This window comes from Macaca nemestrina, chromosome 11, assembly GCF_043159975.1.
Source record: "Macaca nemestrina isolate mMacNem1 chromosome 11, mMacNem.hap1, whole genome shotgun sequence".
Taxonomy (NCBI): Eukaryota; Metazoa; Chordata; class Mammalia; order Primates; family Cercopithecidae; genus Macaca; species Macaca nemestrina.
In genome coordinates this window covers 49,723,709-49,743,210 of record NC_092135.1, presented here as the reverse complement: position 1 = coordinate 49,743,210, position 19,502 = coordinate 49,723,709, and the positions used below count along the sequence as shown (strand labels likewise).

Below are 19,502 nucleotides of genomic sequence, written 5' to 3'. Positions count from 1 at the left end.
ACCAGGAGAAGAAAACTAAGCCATTTGTTTTATTTAAATGTATATGTCTTTATTTTCTCAGTTATTAATAATTTGATACCAAATGGTTTTTATTAAAAAATTAATTAAAATATATTATATTTCTGATGAGTATAGTGGCTTGCTGGTCAAGCTAGGAGTATTTGGTGTGTGTGTGTGTGTATATGAAAGTATAAATAGCAGTGTGTGTGTATAGCAGTGTGTGTGTGTATGTGTATGTGTGTCATATGAAAGTATAAATATCAAGTACTGAATTTTCTCAAACGAAGTGAGTGAGAATTCTTTTAATCATAAGCCTCCCAAAGTGATCATTTTGTAGGGAATAGTACTTATATGGATATTTATTATAGTTGAGGGTTTGCTTTTATTAGAAATTTCCTGTTATTTTATTGATCTATTTTTTAATGTATCTTACTATGATCCATCAACAATATGGCTCAGACATTAGCCATTAAATAATTTTATCATTTAAGTTTTGTGAAAAATATCTAGAGAAAGTTTCTCTGTTTTGCAGAGAAATGGTAAAAAGCCTGTAATGACTCAATTCTAAATATTAAGCTCTTTCATATGCAGAATACAGTCCATGTAAAAATAACCACATGAAAAAACCTGAAGATTTATCAGAAATGTGGAAAATTTAAATAGTGTGCATCAAAAAGTATGGGCAAATGCATCCAATTTATTACTGTAGGATAGCGGAAGAACATCACATTCTTTATTTTTGAAAACAGTAATTAAGCCACTCACTTTCTCTTTGCTAAATTATGAGAATGCGCTAAATGCACAAAATAATTTTAAAATGTAAAAAAAACTTCAGATAAAGTGTAATAAATTGGTACATTAATAATAAAAACAAACATGGTATTGCTTTAAATATAAATTGTATGCATTTGTTAAAAGCTTTCTGGATAATTGGGTAAAATATTCATTAGTTTCTAGAACTATATAGAAAGAAAGTAAACTGAGATTTTAGTTTAAGAAATAAGAATACTTCTAGGTACATTAGTATGTAGGTCAGGCTGCCTTAATAAATAGACCCCAAAATGTGTAGTGATTCAAACACAATGGAAACTTATTATTGCTCACTTAACAGTCTAAGGCAGGTGTTCCTTAGCTGGGAGGGAGGATGGAGTTGGGGGAGGGGAGAATTGGGCAGAAAGTTTGTTCCCTCTGTCATTTGGGGCCCTTAGCCCAGGTATGATGTCTCTAGTCAGCTTGCCGGGCCTGGAGATAGAGCACGTTATTACTCACATTTCACTGGTTAGAACTTGGTTATGTAGTCATACTTATTGCAGCGGAGGCACTCTTGCAGTCCAGGAGGAAGAGAAGATAGAATTTGTTGAACCAGTAATAGCCTTCGTCACATTCATCTACTGGACAAGGGCTTAATAAGAAAGATGTATTTATTCCATTTCACTCTCTTTAAAAAGGAAATAGGCAGATAATGAAGTAGTTTCAAATAAAATAAGTTAAAAGCCCTGAATCCTAGAGCATTGGAGTTGGAAGGATACATAAAATGTCTTTTAGACTAATCTCCCTTCTCCAACAACCACAATCAGATAGATAACCTGCTTCCGTTTGAAATTTTTGGCTATTGGGAATTCACTTTCTAAAAAGCATTGCAAAGAAACAGCTGAACTTTGACTTTGTAACTTAATAGGGTTGGTCTTGGTCCTGCTGTCTGATGCTCTGGCCTTAACCCTAACCCTCATGCAGGTCCCTGTGGATTGAAGGCAGCCAGCATGCCTAGCCCAGTCTTCTGTGTTCTTGGGTGCACATGTACGGTTCCTTCAGATATGTATGGAGTCACATGGTTTTAACCTGTGGAGCTGTTACCTAAGGCAGTTCTGAGCAGTGCCGAATCCACTGGCCCCATAACAGCCCTATCTGAGCAAATCCCTTCCCATAAGACAGCCTACGTTTGCATTAGATTATTTTGGTCTATAACATACTGATACACGACAGCGTTGTTAAAGGTTTGCCTTCAAGAATGAAGAATCTGATGTTCTTCCTCAATCCTGAGGCCCAGAAGAAGGGAATTTATTTAATTGTAACAGCAGAGATTTGTCCTGAATCAAGTAGAATTGTCTGCATCCATTACTGTACGCATACTGTTGAAGTTGGTTTTAATAGAAATTGAATGCAAATTTCAATCTCAAGTATTCATGGGATCTGATGACATGGCAGAGGGTCTAGAGGAAGAGCCCAGCAGCAGCGAAAGTAATAGCTGAAGAGAGAGACTTAGCCCTGGAGAAATCTGATGTATTTCTCCAGCAGGGCTGAGGAAAAAGACAGGTAAATATTAAAGGGGTGAGGGGTGAGAGAATGGACTTGATTTCAAATATTAAGAGGCCAGGCAGCAGGATGAACAATAATGAGTTCCTTGATTGAGTGTATGTGGAGACTTTGATAAGAAAGAAGAAATTCGCTGGTAGCGTCACACTGACTCTGACATGTCTTCTTCGTGGGAATATTGTTAGGTTTTGAGCTATAACATTGTGCTGCATTATGTTTTACCAATTGATACAAAGAGAGAAAAAAACAAATAGTCTTTAGTTGAAACCAGCCAAGAGAACAATGACAAGGAAGGTTTTAGCACAGTGACACGGCATAAACAATACGTTCTAATGGAAACCTACTCTGTGTTTCATGGGCTATGAATGCAGTGCGTTAGACAAAATAGGAGAAAGTCCTATTATTTTTCGGAAAGTGCAAAGAAGGGATCTGTTGGCTATGAGGCTTTCTTCTTTCATCTGCTTTTCAGATCTTAGTAGAAAATAATTCAGCAAATTGGATGAAAGTCCAACTGTTTGACTATTGCAGAATCATAAACTTGGGATTTTTTTGATACCTTAGAAATTATTTGAGTCAGTTTAGAGCTACTTATTATACAGTTTTATTGCTATAGCTGCTATTGTGGGGCCTAACTGTGATACATGTAAGAAAAACAGAATACTAGGCCGGGCGCAGTGGCTCATGCCTGTAATTCCAGCACTGTGCGGGGCCGAGGTGGGCAGATCAACTGAGGTCGGGAGTTCGAGACCAGCCTGACCAACATGGAGAAACCCCTTCTCTACTAAAAATACAAAATTAGCCAGGCGTGGTGGCGTATGCCTGTAATTCCAGCTACTCAAGAGGCTGAGGCAGGAAAATCGCTTGAACCTGGGAGGCGGAGGTTACACGGTGAGCTGAGATCGTGCTATTGCACTCCAGCCTGGGCAACAGGAGCGAAACTCTGTCTCATAAAGAAAAAGAAAAACACGACACTAAATAGTTCCTGAGTGCCCTCTGTATTTGTGAATATCCACATGGAGCAGTGATTCCTGTGCTGACGAGGACACCGTGGATACACAATGGGCATGGAGCTTCTCTCTTCATTTCACACCACAAATATTCATTGGGGATTACCCATTTGGATGAGGTTTGTTCAGCTGGCTGAATCTACCATTCACAGGCTGAACAGCCAGCAGTCAAACCAGTTGCAGTTTGTTGACCTATGCCAGTCATTTCAAATCCTCCCAAAAGTTGTTACTTTAGGCTTTTGACAACTGGATCAGATCAACTCTATGACATTTATTGGACAATTTGTAACTGATAATGATCATGGCCAAAAATCTTAGATGAACATTATGTAATCTACACAGATAAGATCTCAAGCTAAAGGATGCTTTTAGCCAAAGAACACATAAAGGGAAAAATAGGCTTGAGAAAGAATTTGAAAGAAAAGAAGCTAAACATACAACTTAGGGAGACTCAAAGAGATAGTACTTATTAATAAAAGGAAATGGGAATAATTGGTGCTATCACAAGGCAACCAAGCCGTATAAGAATGAAGATAATTTCTAATTGCAGTCAACAAATGGTAAAAGAACAGCCACAACTTCTGTTTCATAATCAATTTCATTCTTCTATGCATTCTTCCTACTGTTCTCTATTCAAATGCAGACTCATAAACAGCCACTCAAACACCAGTAATAATTAATTGAACACTTCAGTGTCAAACTTGAATATTTAAATTAGTAGTTTGAGTACAACATATCTGACCTGATTCTCTCACCCACATTTCACAGACTCTGGGAATGAGAGAGTTCATGGTAGACTGCCCACTTTTGAGAGGAGGATATGAGGAAACTATCTCCTTCAAGTCTTTAAATCTCTAATAATTGTTTGCCTTGTGTACATTATATATGTTTTTATTAACAGAGGACACTATGAATAATTATTTAAGAATGCACTTTTATATATAACCTTATTTGCTCTTAGTGGCAATCCCATGAGATAGTTATGGCAAAGCTACTATTACCATTTTATTGATTAGGATACTGAGGTCAAAAGATAGAATGACTCATGCAACTACCAGGAGAAAGATCCAGGAAGATACTCAGGTCTTCCTGTGTGTTTCAATTCTCCTGTAAGTGCACTGTTCCATTCTTTGGAACACTTTTCCCTACTAATACTAGAAGTTTTCCAAAATTATTATACTGTCTGGGCTGCATATTGGATGTAGCAAGGATAGAATACAGACAGATCTTACAGCTGTTATGTTACCAGCGTGGAAATGCAGATTATTTTTTAATGAATGTGTTATAACTGAAAACAGTATCTTTCCACAGAAAATCACAGAAAACTAATACAGCTCATGAGGGATTGCAGCAGTTAGGATGAATTCTAAAGTGGAAATAAGCAACAATGGGGGTTCAGATTTACTCTATTTAGGGAATGATGTTTGCTAGTTTTCAGGAACATTTGTTGCTACATCCAGTCTGCTGGGGAACTAAACTCCTATTAGTCTTTTACCTACTGGCCAGTAACTACTAACAGCAAGTCACAGGAAGTTTTCCAAGGGAACTTTTTAGAGATGTTTATTGAACAAGGTACATAGGAATGCTGAGACTAGGGGGTCTCAGGATAGCAAGAAAAGAAGTAGAAAGGATACTACTTTAAGTTAAAAATAGTATATAAGCTACATAGTATTCAGTTGTGAATGTGATTGCTTTTCTGGAGAGCCTTTTACAAAAAAGAATTTTGGGTTTGGTGTCTGATTTTGATAATAGCATCTTTGCATAGAAAAGAGAAACTCCTATTTTGTCTTACTGAAGGTTTTCTAGGGCTAGGCCTGTCTTCTTCGGAGCTCTGTTTTATGCATGTGTATTTTGATTAATAAATAACTTGTATTAGCAAACTAACTTGCATTAGCAAATAAAATGAGAAAACATACCCTTTATTGTCTGCATCTTTCCCTCTATTTTGGAACTTATGAAGCAGTTTTTTTCTGAATTTTTTCAAACTTTGGCTGTGTTTGAAAATAGCTTTGTAAAAGTACTTTTGTAACTCAGAAAAAGTAAATGTGGATCTGATGCTAATCTCTTCAGATTCGAAGAACCAAGAGTCTCTTGTCTGTATAGAACTAGAAAATTTGATTTTCACTTAAGCTGAATAGAATTCAACTTTCTGGGTTGTTGGGTCCTCCAAAAATCATTAGTCTAGAAAGCTGAATTCTGTCCCTAAACCTACCCATTTGTCTCTCATCATATATTTGGATTGCTCTGAAACATGCCTGTATGTTTCTATCCAGCAGCTCCATTCTTAAAACAAATAAACCAGCAACCCAAAAACACAAAAATAAACACACATGGCCGGGCATGGTGGCTCACGCCTGTAATCCCAGCACTTTGGAAGGCTGAGGTGGGTAGCTCACCTGAGGTCAGGAGTTTGAGACCAGCCTGGCCAATGTGGTGAAACCTCATCTCTAGTAAAAATACAAAAATTAACCGGGCATGGTGGCACATGCTTGTAATCCCAGCTACTTGGGAGGCTGAGGCAGGAGGATTGCTTGAACGTGGGAGGTGGAGGTTGCAGTGAGCTAAGATTGTACCACTGCCCTCCAGCCTGGGTGACAGAGCAACACTGACCAAAAACTGAACATTAAATTAAAAAAATAAAACCACACAAACCCTACTCTGGAAAGGAAAGGAGCTGCCTATGAGACTTCATGCCTGAAAGCTGCAGTAGCCAACTGGAGTAATGGAAAGTCGGGTGGGGGTTTACTCTACCTCAACTTGATTTAAATTCTTACTATCTCAGAGCAAGGCCAAGACTGACTGTGCATCCGTGCTTGACCACTTGACTCACATCTGGAGATTCGGGCTTGTAGAACACTGAACTATAAGAGAATGGTGGAGTCAGGTGACTTGGCACTGACCCGATGCCCAGGGGCTGGTTTAGACCTGAGCTGTAACTAACCATGTGTAGCTTTCTGTGTGTGTCTCAGTTTCCCTCTTGGTAAAATGAAAAAGTTGTTACACCAGTGTTTTCTAGCAGTTGAACAGCTTTTTATAGTGAAATCATATATAAAGCCCCAATGCAGAAAACAGAAATGCAGGCGTGTTTACCTGGCACTGAGGATGGTGAAGCTGGAGCCCACTGAACCTCCCTTTAGTCCTCAGAACAGTCCCTGAGGTGTATCTGCAAAAACTCTTGGTTTCTGCGGGGGACAATTTTGAAGATGCATCAAATAATTATTAGGGTCTAACAGTTCTAAAAAATTAAGAATTGAAAACTTCCTGACAACCTACAGCATATAAACATAATGACACAGGCAAGCAGTACTTTGCTTAAAATGGCACCAGAACTTTTGCACAGACTGTTGTTTTAAAGAATGATTTCCAGACATCTGAGGAAAGGACTATTTTAAATTCTCCCCAAGGCTTTAGGTCACTGAAATCAGGTACAGTCTCCTGACAGTGTTGTCCCCAGACAGGTATGAGATGACATATGATTCAGTAATTGTTGATAATTCTACCCTCCTTCCTTCTTCAATCCCCAAAGAGTTTGAAAACAGAAGAGAATGGGTGTACTGAGTATAAAAGGGGAGGGGTGCTACTTTCCTTGTCTCCTTTCTGGGAACCAAGCTGTGAAGATAAGAATGGAGAAAGGCCCATGGTGACAGTAACTGGTTTAAAGAGGCAAACTTTGAATTCTACTGGTAGATGATTGGAAATTGAGCAATCTCAGTTTAAAATAGTATTTAAATTCTAAGTTGCAGATGTTCTCATTTGATAAATCATATGCAAATAGATGCCCCTCTGCATTTATTTGCAATGTCTTTACTTCTTCACTTTTTTTTTGAGACAAGGTCTCACTCTGTCTCCCAGACTGGATTGGTAGTGGCATGATCTTGGCTCACTGCAGCCTCTGCCCCCTGGGCTCAAATGACCTCCCCCACCTCAGCCTCCCAAGTAGCTGGGACTACAAGCATGTGCCACCACACCAGGCTAGTTTTTGTATTTTAGTAGAGACAGAGTCTCCCCTTGTTGGCCAGGCTGGTCTCGAACTCCTGACCTCAAATGATCCAACCATGTCAGCCTCCCAAAGTGCTGCGATTACAGGCGTGAGCCACTGTGCCAGGTCCTGCTTTATTCTTGCATGACCGCAGGATACTTTCTGACTTAGCAAATCCTGGCACAATACTCACATTGCTCTCAACTAGAGTGCCTTATGACTGCCCGCCCGCCGTATGCATTCAAAGTCATATGCAAATATGCTGAAGAATCCTATGCATGCAGAAAAAATAAAACCATTTTTTCACATGTTTACAAATGAAGTATCCCTTCGGGCCCCTGGAGAATCACGTGTGTATCACAAAAGAATGCAACTTAGCCACAGACTGGTTGATTGTCTTTGATAATCAAAATGAAGAGTGTTTCCCAGCTTTGACCAGCATCATTAAATCCCAGAGCAAAGCATTTGTAGTTCCTGAAGGTCTTGTTCAAGAGCAAATCAACTATGAATTCTGGCAAATTGTATTGCTGCTTCCTGGAAAGAGCATGGTTTATTTATATGTTTTGGTTCCTTCCTGGTATGGTGTGTATTATAAAGGGAATTCAGCAAGGCAGGCCATAATGGACGAAAATATTTTTAATGGAGTAGGTTTTGTGTGTGTGTGTGAAGCAGTTTAAACCTTCCTCCATTCTGCTCTGCTTGCATTCTGATACTAGCCAGAGCCTGTTTAAAACACTTGTGGCCAATGTTTGTTATACCGTGGTTCCCCTGTAGTATGTAAATTGGTTATTAAGTACTGTGGTTCTAAATCACTTGGAGAGCCCCATAACATTTTTACTGGCTTGTTCTGTTCTGTGTTCCTATTCATAGGATATCAATAACGAGAGTGACAGCTGACATTTCTCTTGCTAAGAGGTCTGTCCTAAATAATCCCAGCAAGAGAGCAATAATTGAACGTTCGAACACCCGGTCCAGCTTAGGTAAGATGTTCAAATGTGGTACTTCTTCAAGCTGTGCTTACAGACCGGGCTGACACATGGTGCATTTGTGAATGTCTTTGTCAATTTGTTCCCCATTCTGAATGGCGGGAGCACTGAGTACCTGAAGAGAAAGCTAGCTATGGCAGGAAGGCAGCAGAGTCTTGCAGTAGCCAGAGCCTGCTGTCTCTCAGCTTTAGTCAGTTAGCTAATTAGTCTGGTGGGAAGAATCCTCAATGGGCTCTCGTAGTCTTTGCCTGCCTAACCACATGAAACCACTCATCTCCACTTTGCTCAGCTTCTCAACGGGGCTAATGATATCTGTCATACCTGAGTCACAGCGGACGTGAAAGGAAACGAGGTGTTCAGCCTTCTGAGATCTTTAGAAGAAAAGCTAGATAACAGTGTTCTTGGTGTTGCAAATGGCAATGACCATTAGTAACATGCAGGGACTTTAAACATGTCTTTCCTGGGGTACCAGTCGGAAAGCATCCTAAAATTCCCCATGATGGAGAAGAATAAAAGACTGTAAGTGAGTAGCTCCATCAAGCCATAGGTGAACAGGGCTGTGGAGGATGGAATCACCACCCACAGAAGCAAGTCCATAGTGCTGGTGAATTACATTGTTCATCAGGAAAGCATGTTCATGGTCTCCACAATTGCCAAGGGTGGTGTAGTCCGCTCATGACTTCCTAGGATTCTCTTTACATTCATATTCTGAGGGCAACTTGTTTTAACTAGGAAGGATAAATAGGGCTCTTCCATGCCTTACATTTTTTAAACTGTTGAAATTAGCTCTATAGATGATAGAAAACTAAACAAAATTAAGATTTCCAAGACAGAGTGCATGCCCTAACATCACACTAAGAACCCACTGACCTTGAGCCAAAGATTGTACAATTTGTAAAGAAGGTACAAAGTATTATCTGCGTATTCCTGACATGGGATTGGCACATGATCATTGCTAATAAATGTTTGTTGGATGGTTGCTTTGTGAAGGAATACGAAACATACCAAATAGAGTAGTGGTCAGTGCTTGTGAGGGAAAGATCCCAGCGATCAGTGGTCCCTTCTTTAGTCTTGTATTTAGAGCCTTCCACACGCAGAGGGAAGCATGCTCAAAGGCACAGTATTGTGACCTGGAGGAGGTACAATGGCAATGTTGATGGTGAATCCTATTAGGTAATGACTAAAGTTAAATATCATGGGTGACAAGGACATTAAGTTAGGTTGAGGATTTCTCAGATAAACATCAATTCTCTGCTCTCCTGTTTTCTACCCATTTTGTAACTCCTTCTAGTGTCTTTGGCTTTTAACTACTCCTTCTTCTAACGTATGGTGAGAGGCTAAAAGATAATTAAAAGCTTAAGCCAGGTTGTCTGACTCCTTTAACCACTGACACCTGCCAAGGGCTTCACCCGTATTCACTGAAGTCATCCTTACAATCCAGTCACCTGCTGTCAGAGTCAGTGGGGTGGATGGGGGGCAAGTTAGAGTAAACAAGAAGAAACAAAGTATATCTCAGCTCGTGGTTTTTACCTTTACTCTTTAAAGTCATATACCCACAACCATTGGAGTTAATTTCATGGCAATCTGTTAATATTATAATAACCACAATGTGATCCATTTGTGTGCTTATTCATGCACATTTGTAGATTGCTTCATCAAATGTTTATTGAACACTTGTTATGTGCCATGCATTACACTAGACTTAGGAAATACAGACATATCCCACACACAGTGTCTTACCCGTGGGCAAAGAGACAGAAGGGACAGATGGTTAGAATACCTGTGACAGTGGAATTATGAACAAAGAGCTAGGGGTATAAAGAAGAGTAGGGGGTAGGAGATGTGTGAGAAGACTTCTCAGGAGTTATATTTGAGCTGGTTCTTCAAGGCAGGAGTGTACAAAGACATTGACATGTAAACAAAAATGTATTGTTGAGAAAGAAGTAGATTTGTGTATAGCATGCTTAGAACAGGGAAGTTGGGGGTGTGATTTGAGAGGAACAGAAGAGACTGAAAAAGACCGAGGCCAATGTGTTGGGGTTCTAATGTGCCTTGCTAAAGAGATCTCCAAAATAGATCCCATGCAATGTTAATTTTACAACATAGTAATAGTTGTTACATTCAGAATGTTTTCCATTGTCAAATAAATTTGGAAATGATGGATTAAACTGACAGGTTTCTTCTCTGCAAGACTCTAAGAGCCTTGAAGATGTAAAGGGTAATGCATGTTTGAAATTCTAAAGAGAAGCTAGTATGGTATGCAATATATCCCTTGCACAAAACCCCCTTCTTCCCATAGGATATCTTATGAGAGTATTGTTCCAGAGTACTCACTTTGGGAAATGTTGCTTTGGGCCTGGGGAGCCACTGAAGTGTTTTAAGCATGGGAGAAATATGAACAGGTTTGGGTATAAGGAATATCATTTGTGACAGAGATCCTGGAGAGAGGTGGGCCCAAATCAGTCATGATCAGTTTATAGAAGTGTTCATCGAGGTCCTCTAGCATCATAGTCCATGACTCCCCAGGGCTCCATTTGACTAGAATAGGATTATGAGGAAACCTTCATTGGAACCCCTCTGAGAATCAGTCCAGGTAGCCAACATTGTTTGGTTTGGCTGAGATCTTTTTCAAAAAAAAAAAAAAAGAGAGAGATGGCTATATAGATAAATGTGCCTTACAGATAAAATGTATTTATTTACATTCTGTATACGTATTATCCAAACATTGGGCTCACCCTAGTATTTAATGTGGCCTTCTCCAGCATCCCTCCTGGCTTGTTCTGCCCAAGCACCTCTCTTCTTCTGCCCAAGTGCCCATGGCCTAAGAGTTTTGTGTTGGTTAAGCAGTAGGTATCGCTGCCCTTGCTCCTGGCAGAAACCACACTTAACCTCACCGCTGGTGCAGAGTAAATAAGGTTCAGGTATTTCTGAGTCACTTACACAGAAACTCAGAGTGCCTTGAGGGTTATTTGTACCAGGGCAGTCCAGTTCGCGTCAATGTCTTTTTGCTGCTTCCGAAAATATTGTATTCATATTTGAGGCTTAAGAAAACATAGGCTTACTCACATATAGTCCTAGCCAGGAGCTCCCATAAGCCAGTGACAGTTTAATGAAAACAGCAAATGGAAAACATACCCTGACATCCTGAGGCTGAAATTTACTACAGTAAAAATTGACTTTATTTTCCAAACTTCCTTCTGAAGAAACATTTCTTTTAAAACTTTCTGACGTGTGAGAAAAAAGGGGACAAATATGTTACATTACTAACAAACGTAGAATATGATTTCAGAAGAATTTGACAAATAAGCCCACTTTGTTTTCATTAATATCCTGAAAGCTAGTCCCCTTTCCAAGCAATGTGAAGTCTTTCAGGCCATTGGTATTAGATAACCTGAAAAGTGATATGTTGACTCTTCAAATGCATCCTTTTTAATACATATCATGCCTTAAACTTCAGTGATTCTATGGGAAATAAGAATTTTATGCAATCAGGCAAAACATGAGAAAATAGATTTTCATAATAGTCTTGAGGATTCCTGACCCTGCATACCTTGTCAATCCTTTTGGTTAAGGAAGGGAGAATTTTTCGGTGGGCAATGTGAGCTTGAATTTACACTAAATAAGCAAAGCAAATCACAAACACTTTTCAGTGAGGGTAGTTACAGCAACACTACCTTTTCCCTAGGCCATCTTTAGGATCATCTAAGGCCGGGTACAGTGGCTTACACCTGTGATGCCAACACTTCAGGAAGCCAAGGCAGGAGGATTGCTTGGACTTCAGAGTTCAAGGCCAACCTGGGAAACTTAGTGAGACCCTGTCTCTACAAAAAATAAAAAATTTAGCCAGGCACAGTGATGTCCACCTGTAGTCCCAGCTACTCTTCAAGCTGAGGTGGGAGGATCACTTGAGCCCAGAAAGTTGAGGCTGCAGTGAGCCTTGACTGTACCACTGCACTCCAGCATGGGCCACAGAGTGAGACCCTGTCTCTAAAAATTAATAATAATAATTTATATTAGATAGTTTTGTGTACTCTATGTACTTTGGACCAGATTACAGCATTGTTTGGTCAAATCTATAGCCAAAAAATAAAAATAAAAAAACAAAATCAGCTGGGCACAGTGGCTCATGCCTGTAGTCCCAGCACTTTGGGAGACCAAGGTGGGTGCATCACTTGAGATCAGGAGTTCGAGAGTTCAAGACCAGCCTGGCCAATATGGCTAAACCTCGCCTCTACTAATAATGCAAAAGTTAGCTGGGCATGGTGGCGTGTGCCTATAATCCCAGTTATGTGGGAGGCTGAGGTATAAGAATCACATGAATTGGGAGGTAGAGGTTACAGTGAGCCAAGATCATGCCACTGCACTCCAGCCTAGGCAACAGAGTAAAACCGTATCTCAAAAATGAAAACAAATTAATTTCTCTGAAAATCAAGTATAATTCAGACTTTGGGCATGATCCAATAAGTCAGGTAATTTATAAACTATATATAAAATTTTTTTTTTATATTTCAGAAAGCCATGTCCTATATTGATTATCTGTTTTCCTTAAAAAAAAAAAAAAAAAAAAAAAAAAAAACAAAAAAAACTGGATTGCTTCAGACATTTGAAAAGAGTAGATTTTTCATTTGACTAGACTCATGCACAGATTTGGGTCACTTGGCTATTACAGTCAGCCAGAGAGATTTGCATCTAGATGCATTGCAGCATTTTAATATAATTGGCCTTACTTTTTGTTCTTAATACTGAAGCTAATTATGCCTTAGAGCAAGTACACTGGCTCTCATACTTAAATCTAACTAGACTTAGTAATATGATTAGCTTTAAGGATAGATTCAGAGCAGTTAACCAGTGGTACAAAAATGTGCATATCAGTCAAAACAGATGAGTTGTGGGGTTTTTTTTTTTTAAGCATGTCCACAAAGTATTAGTATATACTTTGTTGATAGAAATATTTCAGTGTAATTTGCTTTCCATGTGATGTTGCTTTGCACATATATTTCAGTTGTTTTCTCAATGTGGTTTCAGCTTCTATGGCTAACATTAAAGTTTTTTAGAACAAAACAACAATCAAAAACAACATAAAAGAATTGTCGTAGGTATATAAACAGCTAAATATTATGTTGACTAGAAGAAGTCTGAGAGCCATCTGTGAAAATTTAAAATATTTTATTTTGTAATGTAGACCAACATATCTGAAAATATACTATATCTTTCTAATGTAAGAACTAATTCATAACAATAACCAGGATCTATTTATTATTTTTCCTTTTAGCGGAAGTACAAAGTGAAATTGAAAGAATCTTTGAGTTGGCAAGATCTTTGCAACTGGTCGTTCTTGATGCAGACACCATCAATCACCCAGCACAACTTATAAAGACTTCCTTAGCACCAATTATTGTTCATGTAAAAGTCTCATCTCCAAAGGTAATTAGCTCCCTTCTGTCTTAAAGGTTAGAAGTGCGTCTTTTAAAAATGTGCTTTGCTCTGTGATTTTTTGTTAGTGGACAAGGAGAACATCTTGCTGATTATTAATAAGCACATTTAAAATCTTTCCACAGTGTACAGATTCTATGAATTTTCAGATAGTGGAGAATATAATAGTTCATTTCTTCTAAAAGCTACTATTGTAGAGCCCAAACCAGACAGTTATGCAAGTGTTTAATAAAAACAAAACATTAAGACAGATGTGGAAAAGTAGACTCTGGCTTATCATAGACTATGAATTCTACATTAGTAAATTTCTTGGATACTGTTGATTCCTGTGTCACCCATACTCTGTACCTAGTTGAGAGAGTACATCTATATTTATCAAAAAAGGTATCTATATTGATCATATATAAAATAGAATATCACTGTTTAAACATCTCCTATGGAAGTATTATAGACCCTGATTTGTGCTTAGGTTGAGTTCTTGAAAGAATGTAGTTATTCCATGGTAAGCACAATGGGAAATTTGCTTTGTATCTTTATGGCACCGTGGGAGATAAAAATAAAAGTGAAATAGCCCCAAATTAGTTTCCTTTGATTTGGATGTTCTTTCATTTTTAAAACAGGATATTGTTCTTAAAAAGTTAATGTGAAATGGATGCCCTTGGGAAATACCATCTTAATAATCAGTTTCTTCTCTGTGCCTCCTAGTGTATTTTGGTGCCTAAATACAAATTCAACTGCCAACCAGCATGGCAGTCTCCTCTCATGGGCGGAGAATGTCTAAAGAAGCTGTACTCTCCTCCAAATTTTCTGAGATCCTATCCTTCCATCTACCTGTGCAGACACTGCTTTGGTGCAGTGGACTTGGGAATCCTGAGCAAACTAGGGCCTTTTGAGAATCAGTAGAGTGAATTGAAATTACTGCTGGGGATTCCAGCACTTCACCGCAGTGCAGGAGAGTTCAGCCCTTCCCACTGCCCGTGACACTGTCGTGTCCTTAAGTGCAAGAACAGGAGTTCCCAGACCCTAGGTCCTGTGGTATTATAGAGCTCATAGATTAACACTGTTTGCAGGGGAAGGGCCATGGGAGATGGCAGTATATGGCCAAATGCAGTTAACAGCGGTAGCCAAAAGATATAGATATATCACTGGTTTACATGTAGCAATATACTAATACAAATGTTTTGCTTGGATCCCTAATCACAGAATAGTCTGATTATTTTAAAATTAAACTGAAATGTCCCATTAATAATTGGAGACAAAAATAACCAAAGATGTAAATGACTCTGACATTTATCTGACATGGAGATAGTGAGCTAAAACATTATTCAACTGAATAATATTAAAGTATTACTTAACATAAATGACCTGGTACAGTCCACTCCCTCCATTTTTGCAGGGCTCTCTTTGAAATCTCTGGGGAAAATCTAGGGTGGGAACTCAGGCTCTTACTGAGACTTCACTCAGAGTTGGAATAGGATGAACATATCAAATCCATGGAACTGAGAGCCAATGTAAGCAGATGACATCATTACAGGTTTAAACATATGATTTCTCACACTGCATTTTCCTCTCTTATAATGCTTGGGGCCAAGCAGACCATTAAAAAGATCCTGGCTTATTTGATTTTCTTTTAACTCATCTACAATACCTGAGGTTCATGTCTTCTTCTATCAGGTTTTACAGCGGTTGATTAAATCTAGAGGAAAGTCACAAAGTAAACACTTGAATGTTCAACTGGTGGCAGCTGATAAACTTGCACAATGTCCCCCAGTAAGTATGATCATTTTTTGTCTTCATCATTCTTGACTTGTTAGAAGAGGGTGTTTTTTTGTTTTTTTGTTTTTTTTCATGTTGTCGTTTTCATTCTAAAATGATGGTGATGATGGTATGTTGTCATCTAAAAGATTTCTTGGAACAAACTTCTGCTGTTATGTTGCTTGTATTCAAGCATCCAGATGTGGATGGTGTTTGCCTTGTAATAAGAAATGATCTTAGTGTCCAGGGTCTGCTCTCCTCACTGCTACCTTGTTTGCTTTGCAAACATGCAGCAAACCATTTAGCATTCAGCCTCCAGTCATGTGGATATGCTTAAGAAGAGAACAAAAGAAAACATACCTATTTTACCTTCCTTTAACTTTTCTGCAAGAAAATTCCAGCAGGCATAAAAGATTATAACACTGAAGGTCAAGAATTGATTGGAACTAGAGAGGCCCTGTGGTTATAGTAGATGAAAGAGTCAGGGCTGAGTGAGATGAAAAACGAAATTATAGCAACTCTTCTTCTGGTGCCATTGCCAGAAAACAGCTGCTAGGTTGGAAGGTGAGCAATGGCGGGCGGGGGTGGGAGAGGGAACTGCTATCACATGGCACTGGGTCCCCAGTGGCCAGTCTCTCCACTTTTTCCACTGACTTACTATTTCTGTGTCTATGTAAAGGAAATAACTGTCCTTCTTACTCAATGGATTCATTAGATTGTTTTATATAGTTGTGTAAGATTGTTTAAGCTCTATGGAAGCATGAAATCTGATTCAAATGTTTAGAGAGGCAACACAGCATAACCTGTAAAAGCACAGACTCTGGAGTCAGATATTTGGGTTTTGAATCCACACTGACTCGTTATGTAATCTTGGGCAAGTACCTATCTCATGGGATTGGTGTAAGGATTGAGTGAATGAATATGTGGTAAAGCTGTTAGAACAGTGCCAGGCACATAAGAAGCACCATCTAAGTTTTCTTATTATAATTACTGGATACATTTTGCGTGATGTCATGTCCGGTCCAGTAGACTCTGTAAGAACCTGTGCCTCTCTGGCTCACTGTTGTATGTCAGTTCCCTATCATAGTAGACCCATAATATATATTTGTGGAATGAGTGAATGAATGAAAGGATGGTCAGACAATAAGAGTAATAATACATCCTTTCATTCGATGTTTACAATGGGCCAGACAGTGTGCTAGATGCTTTACACAGACTATCTCTAATCTTCACAGTTACCTAGTGAGATCGGCCATATTATCCCCATTTTATAGTTTAGGCAACTGAAAACAGAGATTAAACGATTTCCCTAAGGTGACATAGCAAATTAGGATTCAATCTATTCTAGATCTATCTGGCTCCAAAGACAATTTCCTACTCCGTAACCCATCCACCCATACACAAATGTACCTGGTTACCTACCCCGAAGATAATTTGATAGCTTGGAGCATGGCATGCTCTGTTAAGAAGTTTAACTTCACGCTGCCTGCTAATGAAGCCCAATTATACAGTGGAATGTATGATTAAAGCACTGAACAATACAGAAGAATGTATTGCCCAGCCCTGACCTTTTAATGTTTCACAGTTGAAGGAAGATAATCTTTGTTGTCTAGCTATCAAAAGCCAGGAACTACGTTATTATTTCCAATTTTTGGAACAATCTTATAAGGATAATTGTATCAGTTTGGTCTTCTGGGAAGCAGACACCTAAATGGAATTAGAAATGCCAGAGATTTATTGGAGAAATTTTATTTTTATGAAAATAAGTTTATTAACATTTATTCTAATAATTACTAGAGAAAATTCTTGTGACCTATTAAATTTGAGGGATTTTAGCTGCTGAGAGGGTTGATCATTGAGTAGTTGTACATGTAATATGGTTTGTTACATCTGAAATAGCTGGAACCAAGAAAAGATATATGCATCTGTAAAAGCAAGTAAGACAATGAACTACCTTAGGACTTGTACCCAGGTCAGAGATTTCAAACAGCTCCATTACTGGAAAGACAGACTTGCCTTACCATTATCTCAGTAGGATAAACACTTTCTCTTTTTATGTAGTTGGTAAGATAACTTGGAATTTTAAACAGGCAGTCTGGATGGATAAGGTTACCTTGTACTTAACATTTTCTAAACACTGTTTACTTTATTAAACATATTCAATTGATACTGTCCAGACGGTGGTAATGCTGAGAAGGAATCATATCCTCTATTTTGGCATGTGGGAAGAAATCTTTGGATTATAAAAACCAGTAGTAACCTTAAAAAGTGCCTGCATTTGCCCCTGTTTTACTTCAAGACCGCAATTATAATTGTCATCCAAAGACTGGTGATCACTGTGTCGTTTTAATTCCTTTAGGAGAATTTGCAACTTACTTAATTGGCCACCGTATCTCCAGTCTGAAAAGTCAGCAAATTACATTGGCAGAGTATCACATTACTGAGAAATGAAAGGCAACAGTTTTTGGGAAGGGAAATCTGTAAGAGCACTGAAAAAAGTTAACTCTGTAGCCAGAAGAATTAATCCTAGCTCCAGGGACTATTGAAGCAAAAAGAGACTTTAAAGAGCACCCAGTATAGCATTTCCTAAACTATGTTATTTATAATATGGGTCCCATGTGATATCAGTAAGTGTTATGGGAAAATAATCCTGATACCAAAAAATGTTTGAGAAAACACTTACGTGAACAAAGGTAGTCTGGTTTCTTCACTACGGAACCCTGAATACGCCAATGTGTGTTTTATATCTCCAATAGGACAAATAGTATGCAGAGCTTCCCCTAAAATTGTGACTACAGATCTGCTTTTCCATTGAGTATCCTATGGGTCCAGTGGAACATGTGTAGGGAAAGATTGACTTAGTCCAATCTCCTCATTTTACAAATGATGGAACTGAGACCAAGAGAACTGGCTTTTCAAAGGTTATATGCCTGGGTGAAAGTCAGCTTAAGATCTCTTTCTCCTAGTCTAGCAAGACTAGATGATGAATGGCAACATGTCAGTTATATATTCTCCTGGAAAGAAAAATATGGGTTTTGGCCGGGTGCAGTGGCTCATGCCTGTAATCCCAGCACTTTGGGAGGACGAGGCGGGTGAATCACAAGGTCAGGAGTTTGAGACAAGCTTGACCAACACAGTGAAACCCCCTCTCTACTAAAAATACAGAAATTAGCTGGGCATGGTGGCACGCACCTGTAATCCCAGCTACTCAGGAGGCTGAGGCAGAATTGCTTGAACCTGGGAGGCGGAGGTTGCAGTGAGCTGAGACGATGCCACTGCACTCCAGCCTGGGCGACGGAGCAAGACTCCGTCTCAAACAAAAAAGACAAGAAAAGTATTGGGTAAGGCTTTTTCTAGGAGATAGATCAGAGAGATCAGTAAACTTTTTAAGTAAAGGGCCAGATAGTAATATCTTAGGCTTTGTGGGCTACACAGACCGCTTTGCAAAACTCCTCATCTCTGCTCTTGAGCAGGAAAGCAAACATAGACAGTGTGTAAAGAAATGGGTGTAGCTGTGTTCCAATCAAACTTCATAGAGGCATGAGAGGCCTGATTTAGCCAGCAAACTGAAGTTACCCCCTTGTTCTAGGACCAAGCTGTGGTTATCTATTACTATGCAATAAAATAACCACCAAAACTTAGTGACTTCAAACAATGGCCACTCGTGGTATTCAGCTGGCAGCTGACCTGGTACCTTAGCAGGAATGACTGAAGGCTGGGCTCCGCCAGCTCTTTTTGGATACAGGCTTCTTACATGGCAGCTCCAGGCTCCAAGATCAAAGATTCCAATCTCTTATGGCCTGGGCATAGATACCAGACCGCATCATTTCCACAGCATTCTGTTTATCAAAATAGTCACAAAGAGCAGGGTGCAGTGGTGAGTGCCTGTAGCCCCAGCTACTCAGGAGGTTGAAGCAGGAGGATCACCTGAGCCCGCGAGTTCAACGCTGCACTGAGCTGTGATTGTGCCACTGCCCTTCAACCTGGGAGACATACTGAGACCCTGTCTCTGAAAGGAAATTTTAAAAA

General features: G+C 39.2%; 1 protein-coding gene across 5 annotated transcripts in view; it reads left to right on the top strand.

The window, feature by feature from the left end:
- Window positions 1-19,502, top strand: part of LOC105492663 (calcium voltage-gated channel auxiliary subunit beta 4) — a 264,780-nt gene that overhangs the window by 228,625 nt on the left and 16,653 nt on the right. For all 5 annotated transcript variants that reach the window (XM_011759898.3, XM_011759900.3, XM_011759901.3 and 2 more), the window contains 3 exons: window positions 8,170-8,279; window positions 13,558-13,709; window positions 15,393-15,488. In XM_011759898.3, coding sequence (XP_011758200.1) covers window positions 8,170-8,279; window positions 13,558-13,709; window positions 15,393-15,488 — 358 coding nt within the window. The remainder of the gene's footprint in view (window positions 1-8,169; window positions 8,280-13,557; window positions 13,710-15,392; window positions 15,489-19,502) is intronic.